The sequence below is a fragment of the Mustela nivalis genome, assembly GCF_964662115.1.
Source record: "Mustela nivalis genome assembly, chromosome: 1".
NCBI lineage: Eukaryota > Metazoa > Chordata > Mammalia > Carnivora > Mustelidae > Mustela > Mustela nivalis.
The window spans coordinates 202141830-202161546 of NC_139020.1; the positions used below are offsets into that span (position 1 = coordinate 202141830).

Sequence of the window (19717 nt, forward strand, 5' to 3'; positions counted from 1 at the left end):
TGGCTACCATTACCACATTTGTTTTTGCTGTTGTCATTACACTTTCCTCTTCGTTACACCTGTTAAGAATTATTTATAGGGGTGCCTGGGTGGCTCAGTGGGTTAAATCCTTTGCCTTCAGCTCAGGTCATGATCCCAGGGTCCTGGGATCAAGCCCTGCATCGGGCTCTCTGTTCTGCCGGGAGCCTGCTTCCTCCTCTCTCTCTCTGCCTACTTGTGATCTCTGTCAAATAAATAAATAAAAATCTTTTTTTAAAAAGAGAATTACTTATAGATTTGGTGCTTGCTACATAGCAGGGTCTCACAGAATGTGTTTACAGAGGGATCTACCTCCTTAGGGACCCCCTAAGGACCTTGAGCATGAGGTGGCTTAGAAACATCAGAAATTGTGCACAAAACTGGGCTACATGTGCCCCTTTCTGGGGGAAATATTGCTGCTTTCTTTCCTTGGATTCTCCATGTGGTCCAGCAAGTGTCCACTTCTTTATTCCCTGTGGGTAGAGCCTAGGACCAGGTCTCTTTCCCCAGACGGCCCAAGGCACAGTAGGAACAGTGATCCCTCCACTCCCAGGACCCAGGGGCAGGGAGATGAAGGTTTTTGGCGATGAAGGTTTTGGCTCAACATGAAACGCTGAGTATTTTTCACAGTAAAATTAATACTCTGAATAACGATTATTGGCAGGATTGTCTCCTTTCATTCTCCAGTCTCATGTACTGCCTTGAAAATGCTACCGCTGGTGGATGTCACGGGAAGGTTCTATGGATGGGTCCCAGGCAAAAGTTTTTTTGCACACACTTGGCCTCACTGAATTAATTCACTGCAGGTGAGTTCCCGCATCTCCTTAAGTGGCTTTAGGATTTCTTTATCTGGTTGCCTTGACCTTGCTATCCACGCTGTCCCAACGTCATGCTCATTTGACCGCAGTGGCTGGAAAGTAGCCAACACTTGGCAAGGCAGGCACCTCCTTATGGACAGATCATTCCAAATTACTTCCCCAAGAAAGTGCATCAAGGTCACTTGGAGACAAGGACACCTGGAGGGTAGGTGGGATGAGGTGTATGTGTGGGGGGAGTCTCAAACGCCAACACAGGGAACTGGGACCCCATTCTTGTCACAAAGCCCAATGATGTGCATGATCAGAAAGAGCCCAGCCCCCCAGGAAATCTTATGGCCAGAAAGATGAGGGCAGACCGGCCCCCCCGCCAAACACTGGTGCCTGGGTGGGCTGCAGACTGCTGCTGAGGCACGTGGCTGGGAGGCGAGGGGGATGACATTGTCTGTGAAGTCAATTTCAAGACATTTAAAACATATGTTAAGAGAAACTTTGTAGGGGCGCCTGGGTGGCTCAGTGGGTTAAAGCCTCTGCTTTCAGCTCAGGTTGTGATCCCAAGGTCCTGGGATTGAGCCCCACATCGGGCTCTCTGCTCAGCAGGGAGCCTGCTTCCTCCTCTCTCTGACTGCCTCTCTGCCTACTTGTAATCTCTGTCTGTCAAATAAGTAAATAAAATATTAAAAAAAATAAAAGAGAAACTTTGTAAATGGTTTCATTTCTCTTACAATGATTTCTCTGTCATCAGTATTTTTACTCTGCACGTTCCCCTCTCATCTAAGCCTCACCTTCCTGGATTGTGCAGTGGGATCAGGGTGGACATTCTGTAAAGGGTGTGGGCACCTGGAGATGAAGCAGGCAAGGGGGCTTGCCAGTGGAACCCCCGAGAAGGCTTTACATCTGGGATCCCTGTTTCCATTTCCACCGATTCATAAACGCTCACTGGCTTGCTGCGTGCCGTGGGCCTGGAGTGATGGTTTCAAATGACCACACAAGCATGGACGGACCCTCTTCTCCTTGAGCATTCTTCATAGTAAAGTGAATACTCCGAGTAATAATTATCAGTAGGGCTGTTTCATAGAACTCCCAGATCTCACTCAGTGATTTGAAAATGCTACCCTGGTGGATATCAGAGAGATCCACTGGTGGGATTTATGGGGTACCCCAAGTTTTTTTTTTAAAGATTTTATTTATTTATTTGACAGACAGAGATTGCAATTAGGCAGAGAGGCAGGCAGAGCAAGAGGAAGGGAAGCAGGCTCTCTGCTGAGCAGAGACCCCGACGCGGGGCTCGATCCCAGGACCCTGGGATCATGACCTGAGCTGAAGGCAGAGGCTTTAAACCACTGAGCCACCCAGGCGCCCCCCCACCAAGTTTTTTTTTAATGAACATATGATGTATTATTTGCCCCAGGGGTACAGGTCTGTGAATCATCAGGCTTACACATTTCACAGCACTCACCATAGCACATACCCTCCCCAATGTCCATCAGCCAGCCACCCTGTCCCTCCCCGCATGACCCCCCAGCAACCCTGAGTTTGTTTTGTGAGATTAAGAATCTCTTATGGTTTGTCTCCCTCCTGATCCCATCTTGTTTCCAGTTTGTCCTTCCCTACACCCCACAGTCCCCCGCTCTGCCTCTCAAATTCGTTATATCAGAGAGATCATATGATAATTGTCTTTCTCTGATTGACTTATTTTGCTCAGCATAATACTCTCTAGTTCCATCCACGTTGTTGCAAATGGCAAGATTTTGATGGCTGCATAGTATTCCACTGTATGTATGTATATGTATTTTTTTTATATATCCAATCTTCTTTATCCATTCATCTGTTGATGGACATCTAGGTTCTTCCCATAGTTTGGTTATTGTGGACATTGCTGCTATAAACATTCAGGTGCACGAGCCCCTTCGGATCACTATGTTTGTATCTTTAGGGTAAATACCCAGTAGTGCGATTGCTGGGTTGTAGGGTAGCTCTATTTTCAACTTTTTGAGGAACCTCCATACTATTTTCCAGAGTGGCTGCACCAGCTTGCATTCCCACCAACAGTGTAGGAGGGTTTGGGGTACCCTAAGTTGTGTTTGGCAAATTGATTTGGAGACCCAAGCCCCATGGTCTCCCACCCCACACTGCCCCAACCTCTTGTCTCCCAAGGCAGAATCAAAAATCACATCCTACCCTTCCTCGGCTCCCACTCTGTTTTTGCCTCCTGCCACATTCAGAATAAAAATCCTAACTCCCCACCATGGTCTATGAGGCCCTGGGGGAGCAGGACATTGCCAACTTCCTTGCCCTCCTCTCCCTTCATCCCCCCTCCCTGGTTCACCTCCTTCAGCCTCCCCACATAGCCTCCCGCACACTAGATTCACACCTGCCTCAGGACCTTTGCACTGGCTGTTCTTGCTGTGTGGAACACTCTTCCCCTCACTTTCCAGTCAGTGGACTCTCTCCTTAGCCTTCATGTCTCAGCCTCCTGAGAAGCACTTCTAGCCCCATAAGGTGGTGTCCTTGCCCCAGGACAGGACATACACAGAGCAGGTGCTCGTGAATATTGGCTGAACAATTGACCAGCTCAAGCGTAGACTAGGCAAAATGTAGACCTAAGTGCCCACTTTCCTCAACTATAAATGTGGGTTTGGACTAGCTGCTACCTTGAACCCTCTCTTTTCTTTTCATCCATTCTTACATTCAAAAGTAGTTCCTGGGTTGCCAGGCTGACTTAGTCAGAAGGGCATGTGACTCTCGATCTCAAGGTCATGAGTTTGAGCCCCACAATGGGTGTAGATATTATTTGAACAACCTTTTAAGATAAATTTAAAAAGTAACTCCTCACTATGCACAATAATGAAGAGACAGAGACAGCCCAAGCGCCCATCAGTGGATAAAAGCATAAATAAATTAAATGCAATCTAGCCACATGATTGAATATTATTCAGCCATGGAAAGGAATGGAGCCCTGGTTCATGCTATGATGTGGATGAACCATGAAAACAGTGTACTGAGTGAAAGAAGCCAGATACAGAAGGCCACACAGTGTATGATTTCATGTACATGAAATGTCCAGAACAGCCAAATCCATAGACACAGAAAGGGAACTAGAGGTTGTCAGGGGCTGGAGAAGGCAGCATAGGGAGTGGCTACTGATGGAGATGGGATTTCCTTTGGGGTGACAGAAACGTTCTGGAACTGGATAGAGGTGGTGGTTGGACAACATTGTGAACGTACTAAATGCCACTGAATTGTTCATTTTAAAACAGTTCCTTTTATAGTATGTAAATTTCATCTCAGTAAACAAAGAAAAGAGAGAAAAAAGTAGCTCTTAACTGCATGGATGGTGGAAGGTAGGAGTCACAGCCTCCAGAGCCAGGTAACCACCTTTGTTCTTTCTTCCTACCACTCACTGGCTGGGTGACCTTGGGCAAGTCATTCACCTACTCTGTGCCTCTGTTTTCTCATCTGTAAATGGGATTAACAGCAGTACCCCTGTCACAGGGAGGAAAAATAAAACAATATACATAAAAGGCATAGTGCCTAAAAATGGCTCCAAAGATGTTAACTTAAACTATATTTTAAAACATGTATGTGCTTCCTTTAAAAAGAAAAAATCAAAGAAATTTCTTCTGGCTGGGGCACCTGGGTGGCTCAGTGGGTTAAGCCTCTGCCTTCAGCTCAGGGTCTTGGGATCGAGCCCCACATCGGGCTCTCTGCTCAGCGGGGAGCCTGCATCCTCCTCTCTCTCTGCCTGCCTCTCTGCCTACTTGTGATCTCTCTCTCTCTCTGTCAAATAAATAAATAAAATCTTAAAAAAAAAAAAGAAATTTCTTCTGGCTAAAATGGAACCTCAGGAATCAGATTTTCATGCCCCTCGCCCCCGATCTGGAACAACTGGGAAAAAAAATAGACAAAGCGTGTAAAATAACACTTTTCTGACCTTGAGGAGTTAAAGCTGGGGTTCTAGAAAGGGTAAGAAGGCTACAGTTTGCAGAGTGGAGTTCTGGAAAGAAGACAGCTAAGGGGAAGGGGAGGGAAGAGCTCAGTAATGCGGAGGGTCTGAGAACTAATGGGCATATATAGGTGCGAGACCAGGGACAGAGCCACTTGAAAACAGCAGAGGGAAAAACCCTCAGAGTTCACACAGGGTGTAAATACTTCGTGTTCCTCCCAGTCAGAGTGGAAAAACTTCTTAAGGAAGGGGGGAAAAATTAGCCCCAGAATAAAGGACTATTCTGGTCCTGCCTCGCAAAACTTAACAGCAAGGCTGGAAAGGATCAAACTATTTCCAGCAACTTTATTGTATCCCAGAACAAAGCTCAAGAACACGCAGAGGAAATTAAAAAGTATCCGGTGGGCCACAAGGTAAAATCCACTAGGTCTGGCATTAAACCAAAATTCACCTGAGAAGCAAAGAAGCAGAAAATTCAGACCCATAATGAGGAGAAAAATCAATTACTAGAAACATGCCCAGAAACAACAGAGATGCTAGAATTAATTAATATTTAAAGACATTAAAGCAGGGGTGCCTGGGTGGCTCAGTGGGTTAAAGCCTCTGCCTTCAGCTCAGGTCATGATCTCAGGGTCCTGGGATTGAGCCCCATAATGGGCTCTCTGCTCGGCAGGGAGCCTGCTTCCCCTGCCCCCTCTCTGCCTACTTGTGATCTCTATCAAATAAATAAATAAAATCTTTAAAAAAAAAGATTTTATTTATTTATTTGACAGAGAGAAATCACAGTAGGCAGAGAGGCAGGCGGAGAGAGAGAGAGGGAAGCAGGCTCCCTGCTGAGCAGAGAGCCCGATGCGGGACTCGATCCCAGCACCCTGAGATCATGACCTGAGCCGAAGGCAGCGGCTTAACCCACTGAGCCACCCAGGCGCCCCAAATAAATAAAATCTTAAAAAAAAAAAAAAAGACATTAAAGCAGCATATTGAGGTGTGCCTGGGTAGCTCAGTGGGTTAAGCCTCTGCCTTCGGCTCGGGTCATGGTCTCAGGGTCCTGGGATCGAGCCCCACATCGGGCTCTCGGCTCAGCAGGGAGCCTGCTTCCTCTTCTCTCTCTGCCTGCCTCTCTGCCTACTTGTGATCTCTGTCTGTCAAATAAATAAATAAAATCTTTTTTTTTTAAAAATGTAGCATAAGGGCACCTGGGTGGCTCAGTGGCTTAAACCTCTGCCTTCGGCTCAGGTCATGATCTCAGGGTCCTGGGATCGAGCCCCGCATCAGGCTCTCTGCTCAGCGGGGAGCCTGCTTCCTCCTCTCTCTCTCTCTGCCTGCCTCTCTGCCTGCCTCTCTGCCTACTTGTGATCTCTATCAAATAAATAAATAAATAAAATCTTTAAAAAATGCAGCATATTTTAAAAATCCATACAGATCAAGTCTGAGGAAACCTCGTCTAGATCTCATCCCCAGACTTCACCCGTAAGCACTGTAAACAGCACATACACCCGTGCAGACCTGAGAAAACACAGTATTCTTTGTACATCAACTGTATCCTTCAGCTTGTTTTCTCTACTCAGTCATTGTTGAAGAGGTCTAGCTAGATTGTTCCATGTAGATCTCTTTCCTTCCCTTTTCCCTGGAGCCCAGTACTTTATCTCAGACATGAGCTGCCGTGGATTTACATATTTTGCTACACTGGAATATTTAAGTGGCTTCCAAGTTTCCACAATTACAGGCCATGCCACCTCGAACATCCTGTGTACATTTCTTGCATCTGTGTGTGAGGCATCAATGCTAATAAGAAGTGGCCTGGGGATGCCTGGGTGGCTCAGTCAGTTCAGCGTCTGCCTTTGGCTCGCATCATGATCCCAAAATCCTGGGATCGAGTCCCATGTCAGGCTCCCTGCTCTGTGGGGCCTGCTTCTCCCTCTGCTTCTGCTCCTCTCCCTCTCTCTCTGTCTCTCTTGAATAAATAAATAAAAATCTTTGGGGTTCAAAAAAAATTGGAGGTTATCTGTGTAAACTCCAGGGTTTTCACACAGAAATGGGTACAGGTAAGGGTGTGTGTGTGTGTGTGTGTGTGTGCGCGCGCGTGTGAGTGTGTGTGTTTTCCACCTCTGCCCCCTGACAGAGCTCAAGAGGTAATGACACCCCAGTAGCAGTGAGCACACCCAGCCCCCAGCTCCTGGTTTTTAAATGTTATTACCAAAGACAAAAATGAAGGCTTTATGTCAAAATTGCTAATTTCAAGGCTGCAGCTGGAAAAGAACATGGGTGAACCTGGAGTTCCCATAGGACCTTTCTGTTCCCTTCCAACGCATATGTATACCCAAGAGAAAAGAAAGCCTATGTCCATACAAAAATGTGTATGCGAATATCCACAGCAGCACCCTTCACAACAACCGGAAGGTGGAAAGAGCCCAAATATCCATCAGGGAATGAATGACTAGTCAAAATGCAGTACGTCCATAGAATGGAATATTACTCGGCCATAAAAAGGAATGAAGCTTGGACGTATACACACTACAGCATGGACAAGGCTTGAAAACATAACACTGAGTGAAAGAAGCCAGACATAAAAGGCTGCATGCCGTATGATTCCACTTAAAATATCCAGAACTGGCAAATCCACAGAGACAGAAAGTAAATTAGTCATTACCAGGCACGGTGGAAAGGAGGAATGGGGAGTGACAGTTAATGGCATGGGGTTTCTTTCTGGAGCGATGAAAATGTTCTGGAATTAGATTAGTGGTGATGGTTATACAATTCTGTGAATATACTTAAAAAAAAAAACCCACAAAAGTTTTTATTTCAAAAGGGTGAATTTTATGGTATGTGATTATATTTCAATTAGATTATAGTTTGGTTTTTATTTAATTTTTAAAAAATTTTATTCATTCAAGAGAGAAGATAAGCCAGAAAGATTCTCAAGCAGACTCGATGCTGAGCAAGGAGCCTGGTTTCACAACCTTGAGGTCACACTCTGAGCCGTAACCAACAGTCAATGGCTTAATCCACTTAATCCCAGGCACCCCCTCTATCTTGTTTTTGTTTTTGTTTTTTAAATGACATGATGCACCTGATATCCAATACTTAGGTAGAAACCAGAAAGAAAAAAAGAAAGGGATGCCTGATAAATGCAGTGAAGAGACTGGATGAGATCATGGAACAGAAGAAGGACATTGGTGGGAAAAATCCATGAAACCTGAATAAAGTCTAGACTTCAGTTTTAGTAAGGGAGCAGCAGGGTTCTTCATTTTGCGAAATGTAGTAGTTACAAGAGATGTTAACACTAGGGGAGATCAAGTGAGGCACAGACAAGAACTCTTTGTATTCTCTTTGTAATCTTTCTAAACTCCTAAATTCATCTCTAAAATTATTCTGAAATAAAGCTGATTTACAAAAAGTGAGCCTAGGACCAAAGAAAGAAAGATATGCACGGAAGAAGATAGGAACACAGCAAAAGGACACAGGAGCCAGCTGGAAGGGGCCGCCATGAGCCAAGTCTGGGACAATTTGAATATTAAAATAAGGACAGTAAGCAATTGTCACATATTGAGGACAGTAAGTATCCATGAGTCTACATGGATACAAATAGACTCCTACAGCAAAGGCCATAAAAATGTCAAAGGAAAGATGGAATTAGAGGCGCCTGGGTGGCTCAGTAGGTTAAAGCCTCTTCCTTTGGCTAGGTCATGATCTCAGGGTCCTGGGATGGAGCCCCGCATCTTAAAGAAAGAAAGAAAGAAAGAAAGAAAGAAAGAAAGAAAGAAAGAAAGAAAGAAAGAAAGAAAGATGGATTAGAAAGCCACCATTTGGTAATCATCAACTAAAATATAACAGATTCAAGGGTGCCTGGGTGGCTCAGTGGGTTAAAGCCTCTGCTTTTGGCTCAGGTCATGATCTTAGGGTCTTAGAATCGAGACCCACATCGGGCTCTCTGCTCAGCAGGGAGCCTGCTTCCTCCTCTCTCTGCCTGCTTCTCTGCCTACTTGTGATCTCTGTCTGTCAAATAAATAAATAAAATCTTTAAAAAAATAAAATATAATAGATTCAGGCAAGACTCAGCAAGAGATGCTAAAAGGAGTGTGGGGAAGTCTAAAGAAGTATTTGTATGATACAAAGTATCATATGACAGGATACTTCTCAATTACAAAGCACAAGAAGAGAAAACTACCAAATCTCATCTTTTGTAGCAAGTGATCAAGGGCAACAACACCGCAATACTTCAAACTCTGATGCCTCCTGATACAATGCACCAAGAAAGACACAACACTTCTGTGGGATTCCTGCCAAAACCAACAGCCTCAGTGCAATCACGAGGAAACAGCAAACCATCCATCCTGAAAGACACCACCAAGGAGTGAGCAGTTCCCAGCAAACCTCGTCATGTTTGACACAAAGACAGACTGAGGAGGGGCGTCTGGGTGGCTCAGTGGATAAAGCCTCTGCCTTCGGCTCAGGTCATGATCCCAGGGTCCTGGGATCGAGCCCCACATTGGGCTCTCTGTTCAGCGGGAAGCCTGCTTTCCTCCTCTCTCTCTGCCTGCCTCTCTGCCTACTTGTGATCTCTGTCTGTCAAATAAATAAATAAAATCTATAAAAATAAAAAAAAGACAGACTGAGGAAACTTCCAGATTACAGTGGATTAAAGAGATAAACAACTGAACACAACATATGATAGAATTTTCTTTATCATTAATAAATTAATGATCAAGTGATGCATTAGTAATTAATCATTTATTAATAATTAAGTATTAATGATTTAGTAATAAATATTAAGTAGGTGTTGGTAAAATCTGAAGATGACCTGTAAATTCTAGAATTGTATCTATGTTAAATGAATCTGATTTTAATCACTGTGCTGAGCCTGTGTTTTAGGAAAAGCACAGTGAATTATTTAGGGAGACAAGGGGTATCGTGTCTGTGGGGCATCTGGTTGGCTCAGTAGTTGGGCGTCTGCGTTCGACTCAGGTCCTGATCCCAGCATCCTCGGATTAAGCCCCATGTTGGACTGCCTGCTCAGTGGGGAGCCTGCTTCTCCCTCTCCCTCTACCCTTGCTTGTGTTCCCTCTCTCACTGTATCTCTGTCAAATAAATAAATAAATAAATAAATAAAATCTATAATTAAAAAAAAGGGGGGGGTATCATGTCTGCAATTGACCTTTAAGTGATTCAGAACAGGGGCGCCTGGCTGGCTCAGATGGTTAAGCCTCTGCCTTCAGCTCAGGTCATGATCTCAGGGTTCTAGGATTGAGCCCCACATCTGGCTCTTTGCTCAGCAGGAAGCCTGCTTCTTCCTCACTCTCTGCCTGCAGCTCCCCTTGCTTGTGCTCTCTCTTTCTCTCTCTCACTGTCAAATATATAAAATAAAAAAAAAAAAAGAAAAAAGAAATAACTGACTCACAACAGGGGTGCCTGACTGGCTTGGTGGAGCATGTGGGTCTTGATCTTAGGGTCATGAGTTCAAGCCCCACACTGGGTGTAGAGACTGCATAAATAAATAAACCTAAATAGATAGATAAATGAATGAATGAATGAATGGGAACAGGGCAATTCCTCAAACAATTAAACATTATTATAATATGATCCAGCAAATCCATTTCTGGGTGTATATTGAAAACAGCCTCTTGGGGCGCCTGGGTGGCTCAGGAGGTTAAAGCTTCTGCCTTCTGCTCAGGTCATGATCTCAAGGTCCTGGGATTGAGCCCGAGCCCTGTATCGAATGAGGCTCTCTGCTCAGCAGGGAGCCTGCTTCCTCCTCTCTCTCTGCCTGCCTCTCTGCCTACTTGTGATCTCTGTCAAATAAATAAATAAAATCTTCAAAAAAAAAAAAAAAAGAAAGAAAGCAGCCTCTTAAATATTTGTATGCCCATGTTCGCAGCAGGGCTCAACACTATAGCTAAGATATGGAAGCCACGCAGGTGTCTATCAGTAAATGCACGGGGATAAGCAAAAGGTGGTATAGCCACGCAGTGGCATATTATTCAGTCTTAAAAAAGGAAAAAAATTCTGACTGAGGCTACGTCATGGATGAACCTTGAGGACATTATGCTGCCTGAAATCAGCCAGTGGCCAAGAGGACAAACCCTGTAATGTTCCACTGATAGGAGTCCCGAGAGTCACCAAATCCTTACCGACACAGGACACAGAAGGGAGGGGCTGGGGCCGAGGGAGGGCAACGGGGAAGTCCGCGTTTAATGGGGACCGAGCGTCAGTGTGGGAAGACGTGAGAAAGTTCTGGAGAGGGATCGTGGTGACGGTGGCACACCAGTGTGAATGTGTTTAATGCTGCCAAACTGTACACTTAAAGATGATTACGATGGTAAATGTTATGTTATATATATTTTACCACAATAAAATAAGATGACTTGGAAGTCAAAAAAAATTTTTTTTTACATTATACTTATCTATCTCATTTATCCTTAGAGAAAGAGCAAATGTAATACGATGCTAACGTTTGAGGAAATCTGGTTACGGAAGGACTACTTCTCCGCCCTCTTCTATAACTGGTCAAAATTGTTCTTTCAGTGGAATTAGTAGAAGGAAGGTTGCTTCTTCTGCCCCCAGGGCTGGGAGAGCCTCCAGCAAAGACTTTTATCTTGGAATGAGGTCGCTAATCTGTCTATCTTGATCTGCTCTCACCACGATTCCACTCTTTACGACTCCCCCCCCAACCCTTTTATTTTACTGTGGCTCTGGCAGACCTTTCAGGCAAGTGAAAATATGTTAAAAAGCCAGGAATTAAAAGAATCCATCTCTTGGACTTACACTGAGGACTTCAATGGATCACCTTTACTTGTTTGGGTCCAGCTGGGGAGCTGTCCCCAGTTAAGCCTGCTGTCCACGGACCAGGCCCCCCACAAGCCCAGGCACTGTACTTTGTGAAACCACCTCCGTGCACAGGGGCACTCAGGATGCCAACTCGATCAGTGACCAACCCAAGACACCTCTGGGGCACGATAACCACACACGCCCCCACTCCAGGTCACTATGACACATGATGTGCTGGGGTCCCTGGGTGCTCAGTCATTAAGCGTCTGCCTTCGGCTCAGGTCATGATCCCAGGGTTCTGGGATCGAACCCCACATCGGGCTCTCTGCTCAGCAGGGAGCCTGCTTCTCCCTCTGTCTACCACTCCCCCTGCTTGTGCTCACTCTCTCTCTCTGTCAATAAATAAATAAAATCTTAAAAAAAAAAAAAAAAAAAGACATGTAATATGCCAAGGCTGGATGCCTGGCTTGGAACAGCAAACCCTCCCACGGATCCTCTCTGCCTGGCAGAATGGGCAGTCCAATGGCGCTGAGCCACCTCCCTTGCCCGGAGTGACTTAACGGCTGTCCCCACTGGGTGATATTTCTTTGAGCATTAGTGGGATGGCCACACGCCCACATCAGTTCTCAGTAGTAGGAAATGAGCTGACATCACCAGGAGATCACAGACTGAGTCACCTTCTTTTTCCAACTTTTTTTTTTTTTTTTTAACGTAGGCTCCATGCCTCACTTGGGGCTTGAATTCCCGACTCTGAGATCAAGAGTCACGTCTCCTACTGACGAAGCCAGCCAGGTGCCCTGTGAGTCACCTTCTCATCCTAAACTTTGCTCCTCATGTCCTCTGGGCCCTCAGCTATGCTCTCCTCACCAGCGGAAAAAAAATCTAAACTAAGAAAACTGCCACCATAGGGGCGCCTGGGTGGTTCCGTGAGTTAAGCATCTGCCTTCCACGCAGATCATGATCCCAGGGGCTCCCGGCTCAGCGGGGAGCATGTTTCCCCCCTCTTTCTCGCTTTCTCTGTTACTCTCTCTCTCTCTAATAAATAAATTAAAATCTTAAGAAAAAAACAAAATGAAACAGCCTCCAAAAATATACACCAGCACACCCACCCCGTGCTACCTCCCGCCCACAGCATCCCCACAGTGAGGCAAACCACCTGTTCATCAAACACCCGGAGAGGAGCGTCTCTGTTCATTATGGAAGCCCCCCCCCCCCGCCAGTGCCAATGGGAGTGGGAGTAGGGGGTCAGTAGGAAAAAGAGCCAGCTGCCCCCCCACCCCAATTCAGGCTAAGCAAGTAGCAGCTGGCACCTGGGGGGGACACAGACTCCATGCCCGCCTGTCCACTGGCAGCTTGAGACCAGTCAAACTCCTCTAAGATGACCGAGGTCAGGAGAGCAGCTGCCTCCCAGGCAGGGTGGGGAATGCTGGGGAAGCGGGGGTGGGAGGGAACATTTCAGGTTGACAGAATTGTTCACTATCCTCATTGAAGCAGAAGGGACGTGGATAGAAATACTCTTCCCCGCAGTGACAGGGGTACGGAGACCTGTCAGTATCACTTTATGCAAATTGCTTCCCAATTTTAAACCAGGCAACGGAGGGGAAGGAACAAGCTATCAAAGTTCAGGGGGAGTTATCAGAAATGGGTGGTCTGTAATCTAGCTGAACTCTTGCCTCTGGACACTTTCTGATCCAAGAGAGCTGGGCGGTTCTCCTGCGGGAGGAGGCGGGTGGCAGCATCCCCCAAGTCCCACGACACGGCAGCGAGTGCACCGCAGCAAGCACAGCCGCCCCGCACACATACCGTGAAAGGAACAGGGCTCACACACCCCCAGACGGCACATTGTCTACACCCCGGTCTACCTGACAAGACCCCGCCGCAAGGCCGCATCTGACCGATTCCCTTGACCCCACAACAAAGACCCCCTTTGTTCCCTGGTTAATATCCTTAGCAGGTCTGTCTAGACTCAATGTGGCAGTAATTGTCCCGTGATGTCACCAGGACCTGTGACCCAGCTCCTCCTCGCTGTGCTTGGGCAGGGAACACTCCGAACGGCCAAACAAGGGGGTCCCGGCCCTTGACACCCACCTGAGCCTCCTAGGAAGAGAGAGACCTGCGGCCAGCGTCCTACATCCACCACCCTAGACCTAGAAGAAGACAGGACGCTCCAAAAACGAAGTCCGTCCTGTGCGAGGTGCTTAGGGGCAGTGCCATGCTGGGGAACGAGGAAAAGGGGGTGCCCTCTGTCTCCACACTCCCACCTCCCCAGTGTAGCTGGTGGGAGACAGTTCATTCTGCACTAGAGCACAAGTTCACACAAGGCGTGAAGAAGGAAGGTTAGATGAGAGAGGGACCAAGGAGGCGGGAGGGCCAGGGGAGAGAGGAGACAGTGACAGACAGAGACACAGAGAGATGGAGACATAAGGGGAGGGAGACACGAAAAGAGAGAAACAGACCCACAGAAAGACCAAATGAAACTGAAAGAGGGGGACACAAGGGGAGAGAGCCAGAGATGGAGAGTGCTACAGAGACGTAAGGGGAGAGAGGGAGAGAGCAGAGGGAGGCTCAGAGAGACAGAGACAGAAAGACAGATAGAGAAGGGGAGAAAAAAGAGAAATTAGTGGGTCCCTGAGAGAGGAGGCGTTCCTTCTACAGGGGACAGTTTGGGCTTCTGAAAAATCCATGGGGACAGGAAGTTAACTGCTGCTCACTCTGGGACACGAAACTCCCATCTTCAGCTTGAGGCGATCACCGTGAACTGCCACCTGATCTCACGTCTGGATCCCACCAAGAACACTCCAAGCCATATTTTCCTGAGGGACAGATTGGACCCATCCAACTGGATGCCTTTTCATGCGCAAGTCTGTTTCATCCAGGTCAACTAAAACACACCAAGGGCAGCTCCCAGCAACCCCACAGACAGATCCCGCACACACTGCGCTTTGCGGAAGGCGACGGACCCAAGCACAAGTCCGCTGACGCCAAGTTCTAGAACAGGTGACACCCACGTGGCAGAAAAAAAAAAAAGAGAGAAAGTCAGCAGAGATGTTTACACCTGGGGAGAAATAGCTAAGAAGGGCCACAAGGAGCTTCTGTGATGAGAAAGGGGCTAGGAATGTTCTAGATCTTGATCCAGATGCGGGTAGCACGGAGGTGCACATGCGTGAAATTTCATGGAGTTACATGAGGCAATCACTCAGCGTATGTATGTGCAACTCTAGCTTTTGGTTTTGGTTTTAAGGGGAACAATCACATCTTGGGAAAGTTGGTGTCTTTTTTTTTTTTTTTTTTATCCATGGAATGGTAGAGAATCTTCTCTTATTGTTTCACAGGCTTGAGGTAGAAAATGGAAAGACTTCCAGAGGCAAGGTCTGGCAAGATGGGCAACCAAAATATCAGGGGCACTTCCCCTCCAGCAGCAGAATGAAAAAGCTGCCACCCTCCACCATCCGCATCCCAAAGCTCAGAGGGATTTCCAAAGATTGTTTAATTGATTTTTCTCCTATTTAGATGCAGATCATAGTGTCTGGGGCCCAGGAATTCAGACACACGGCTTTGTGTCCACTCAGCCCCGTGAAGGCTCCTGTCTGAAACTCGCACAAAGCCAGACACACAACGTCTTCAGAAACACGCTGTTTCCTTTTTGTCTGGGGCTCCAGGGAGAGGGTACGACGAGCAGAGCCTGGGACACGCTCCCATCTGCAGGGTCCTGGGGACCCTGTCCCTCTGTCCTGCTCACAAAGTGGGGTGAAATGTTTTTTAATAGAAAAAGAAAAGCAGCCAAGATTTTGAGGTCTCTACTTGGGGTGATATAAAAAAGTGTGTGTGTGGGGGGCAAAACTAGGGGTGGACACATGGAGGTTTCAACTTGGATTTTTCTCCAAATTCAGGGCTCTGGCATGAAAAGCAGGGGATGCTTTAAATCAAGCAGCTAATGGGCTAGGATTAACATGAGTTTGGCTCCGGTCTCTGCAGACCTGATTTATATAAGAAGAAAACGATTCTCTCTTTCTCTCTCCCCATTGTTTCCGTCTGTCTCTCCAAATGCCCCATCTGACAAAGAAAGTGGAAGGCTCACAGGCTGACAACCTGCTCAGGACAGTGGGAAAGACACCCCCTACCCCCCAATCAGCAGCCTTCTCCTCCCACAACTGCTGGGAGGCAACAGTGAGGGTCACTATACCTTCTCTAAAAGGCTAATACAACCCCCCAACATCCCTGCCTGGTTGCCCCCAAAACCTGGCTGGGGCAGGGGACACTTTTGAGTCACTGCCACTCCCGTTTCCTGACTGTGTGACCTCAGATAACTCTCCGGGGACCCCCGGTTGCCCAATCAGGAACGTGGGCACAAGAATGAGTACACCCAACCACGCAAAGGCTGTGAGGGAAATTCAGAGTGCTTCGTACACAGCAAGCCAACAAATGTGGTCATACTGGTCACCATCTGGAAAGGTGTGGATATCAGACTTAAATGTTTTGCTGGAAGCTTCAAGGGACCCGTTCTCTTTCATAGGTTCCTTCCTCTCTTTGGTGCCATATATGTCCACGGGGAGCCCAGCCCTGAGTCTGATTCCTACCCTCCAGATCCAAGTTACCTGGACTGCAATCCAGCTGGCATTCACGGTGTGTTCTCCGAAAGGGCCAAATCCTGAAAGAGAAAACAGGAGAAGCCACATATCACCACCCAGTGACCTCTTGTAGCCTGCCCAGGGTTGTGTTGCTGCCTCCACCTGGCGGAAAGGAACGGGGAACTTGGGCAGCAGCTGCCACCAGGGCCAATGTCAGAGGCCTGGTCCTGCTATCTGGGGCACACCCAGGGCCCTTCAGAGAGCCTCCCTATTTCTCACTCTTAACTGCTTTTATTATTATTTTTAAAAGATTTTATTTATTCATTTGACAGAGGGGGAGATCACAAGTAGGCAGAGCAGCAGGCAGAGAGAGGGAAAAGCAGGCTCCCTGCCAAGCAGAGAGCCCAATGCGGGGCTTGATCTCAGGACTCTGAGATCACGACCTGAAGGCAGAGCCTTAACCCACTGAGCCACCCAGGCACCCCTCTTAACTGCTTTTAACTGTCCTTTCCTATCTTCCCCTTTGCCCAACCCTCGTGCCTTCCAAGGGGCCAGTGGCCTCCTGTTGCCCCCAAAAGGGCTGGCCTTTTTCCCCCTTTCGATTTTTTCCACTATCCCTGATCCCCATCTATAATTATTTTACCACTGTCTTTGTGCAGGGCCTCTGTGCTCCGTGAATCACCACCAAGTGAGGAATGGCCCTTAAGGGATACATGTGGGTGTCTCCTAGGCCAGGCTGTCCAGACAACCTCCTGCCACCCTCTTCCCTGCTTGCTCGAACTCCAAGTCCCACTTACAAACTGAGGGAGTGGTCAGAGGATGCGTTAAGGGTTCTGCCTGCACTGTGGCCTTCAGCCTCACTGAGTGCTTTTTAGGCAAGGCTGTTTTCTGCACCCCTTTTACAGGAGCAGGACTAAGGCACAGATAGGTGAAAACCACTGCCCAGGGTCACAGACCAAGAAGGCAGAAGAGCTGGGATTTGAAACCAGGCCCATGAGAATTCACAACTCTTCTCTTCTAATCACCCTGTCCCCTTGCCTAGAAAGGAATATCTCCAAGAGAGGATGCCCTGGAACTGGGGGTCACTCCAGCTGTACTGAGGGTCCCAGGTGGTGTCGTGGCCTTGGGAGGGAAGCTGCACCTTGGAACAGCAGAGCCTCCCCCACAGTGGGGCAGGACCTCTCCACCCCTTATCTTCTCCTGTAGAGACTAAGTTTGAGTCCCAGCTCCACCACCTACAAACAGGGTGACCTCTGTAAGCCTCAGTTTCCTCTGTGCAAAATGGAGATGGTACAGATGTAATGAATTCATGCAAGGAAAATGCCCAGTCCGGTGGCTACCTACAGAGCCCAGCACTAGAGGAACAGATTACCAGATACAGGAGGGCTGCGAGGTGGGGGCGGGGGGGTGGGGTGGCTGCAGCAACTCTCCCTGCAATTACGCACACCTGTTAAGTGAGTGCTTCTTCCACCTTCCTGGGAATGCCAGGATCAGCCTCACCCTCCCCAGGCCAGAAAACACTTGTGGGAAGCTTAGCTGGATCTCCCACTCTGACCCCTCTAGAGAGCAGGCCAAAATGACACCCCCCCCCCTCCAACCAGAGGCCAGCGGAAGTTGACGTTCACGTGGCCCTGAGGCGGAGTCTTCCCCAGGAGGAACAGTTAGTTTCGGGGAGTTAGTGACAGCAGGCACGGGCTCACCCATAAACAGCTCGGGGCGGGGTGGGGGTGTGTGGAGATTTTTGACCCTCACGGTCCTGGGGACAACAGAAACAGCAGCTGGCCACCCGAGGTTCCCCGACCTCCACCTGTTCTTGCCTCGGGAGAACAGCCCCCCCCCATTAGCACAGGGCTGGGGGAGCAGTGGCTGGCAGGAGGTTCATTTGTCACTGGGGCACTTCCTGCCCGCAAATCGGCCTTTGTCCCCTGGGGCCGTGGGTGGGGACAGAACCGACCTCGGGAGGGGCAGGGAGAAGTCCAGTCCTGCCCACCGGCTGGTCAGACGGAACAGACAGGTGCCCAGAGAACCACTGTCCTCACCCGGGGAAGGAAGGACGCCAGAGGGGCCTGTTCTGCGCGGGGCACTTGGCTGGACCCTCACACCCCTGCTTGCCCCGACCCCTGACAGTGGGGCCAGAGGGGCGCCCCTTCTCCACTTTCTACGTGTTGCGCGGAACAAGCTGGGCGATGACATCTTCCAAACCTGGGACGACTTCTAGCACCTGCCCCTGCCGGGCCACCGCGCCCCTACCAACCCCGCCGGCTCTGGAGCCGCCCAACCCGCCCCTGCCCGCGGTCGCTATCGCCGCGGCCGCCATCAGCGTACCCGTCACCACCACCGCCTTCCTGGGCTGCTCCATGGCGGGCTCGGGCGCCGCCTCTGACCCGCTCCAGTCGGGACTGGCAAGTCGGCCGCCGCAGCCGCCGGGACCCCGCGCCGCCCCGCCCCCGGGCCCGCCCCCAGCCCCGGCCCTGGCCCCGCCCCCAGCCGGGCCGCTCGGCGTGCGCGCCCCGCAGCCCGAGGCGCGGCGTGCGCGCCCCGACTCCAACACGCGCCCTAGGGGCTCCGGACCCGCACCTTCCCCAAGTTCGGTTTCCCCCTTGTAAGATGGGGACAGTTTGTTTCGTACGATGTGGCCGCTTGAACTCACTTGAGTCAGGCGCTGCGACGAGCGCGTCATTTCATTCCGCGTGTTCACTGAGCGCCGCTATCCGCCCTTTCCTGGGGATAATCTGGCTCTCCCTCCCCCGCCACCTCCCGTAAGACTCGGTTATTCACTTCGTTTTGCAGAGGAAGAACCTGAAGCACGGTTCTAAGGGCTGCTCTACTAGAGCCTCCTGGAGTCAGAGAAGTGGCATGCATGAAGACCCGGAGGTTTAGAGGGGAACGGAATAAAGTGAAAACCCAACACCACAGTAAGATGTTGCCGGAGGTCCTCTGCAGGCTCCCATGTTGCAAAGGAGGCTGATGTGGCGCCACAGACCTCGGCCTCCCCTCTCAACATCTCCCCAACACTCAATTCACTTCTAGCCCCAACAGTACTTTAAGGGCCTAGCGGGGTCCCACCCCAGGGCCTTTGCACTTCCTGTTGCTTATGCCCGGATCATGCCCTGCAGGTTATCTAGCTGCTTCTCTTCAAAGTTCAGCGGAACTTCACCTCTTCCTAGGGGTTCTACTTACCCTACCTGGCTGAGATCTCCCACCATACTTCTCATCCTCTGTGAACAGATCATCTCCTTTCCTTATTTCATCCTGTTTGTTGCAGTGATCACACTCCATTATAGACCCTGCTTTTCTGGTTTGTTTCCCATTTCTTCTGACATAGAGATTAGGACTTCCAGAGCAAGGATGTGTCTCCATTACAGCCATATCAGTGCACCCAATATGTGCCTGGCATACAGTAAGTCACCCACTAATGTTGATCAGATTTCTCCAAAATGGCCAGAAAAATAAGGCTGAGTGTCTGGCCACATCATCAGAAAACAGGGCTAGACCCTGGACTTGGGTCACTGACATCTCATTCCAAGCAGCCTTGGCCCCGGATTAGCTAGGATGCCAACTCAAGAGCCATCTACCTCTGGCCCTGGTCTCAGAATACCCAGGGC

The 19717-nt window shown here is 48.8% G+C and overlaps 1 protein-coding gene across 2 annotated transcripts in view; it reads right to left on the reverse strand.

The window, feature by feature from the left end:
- The window catches only part of PGPEP1 (pyroglutamyl-peptidase I), a 31220-nt gene extending 12647 nt beyond the window's left edge, over window positions 1–18573 (reverse strand). For both annotated transcript variants that reach the window (XR_014304911.1, XM_082707408.1), the window contains exons 1-2: window positions 18438–18573; window positions 16140–16192 (exon numbers count right to left, since the gene is read on the reverse strand). Coding sequence is in view for 1 of the 2 variants with exons in the window: in XM_082707408.1 (XP_082563534.1) it covers window positions 16140–16192; window positions 18438–18471 (87 nt within the window). In the remaining variant the exon portion in view is untranslated. The remainder of the gene's footprint in view (window positions 1–16139; window positions 16193–18437) is intronic.
- Window positions 18574–19717: the final 1144 nt, after the last annotated feature.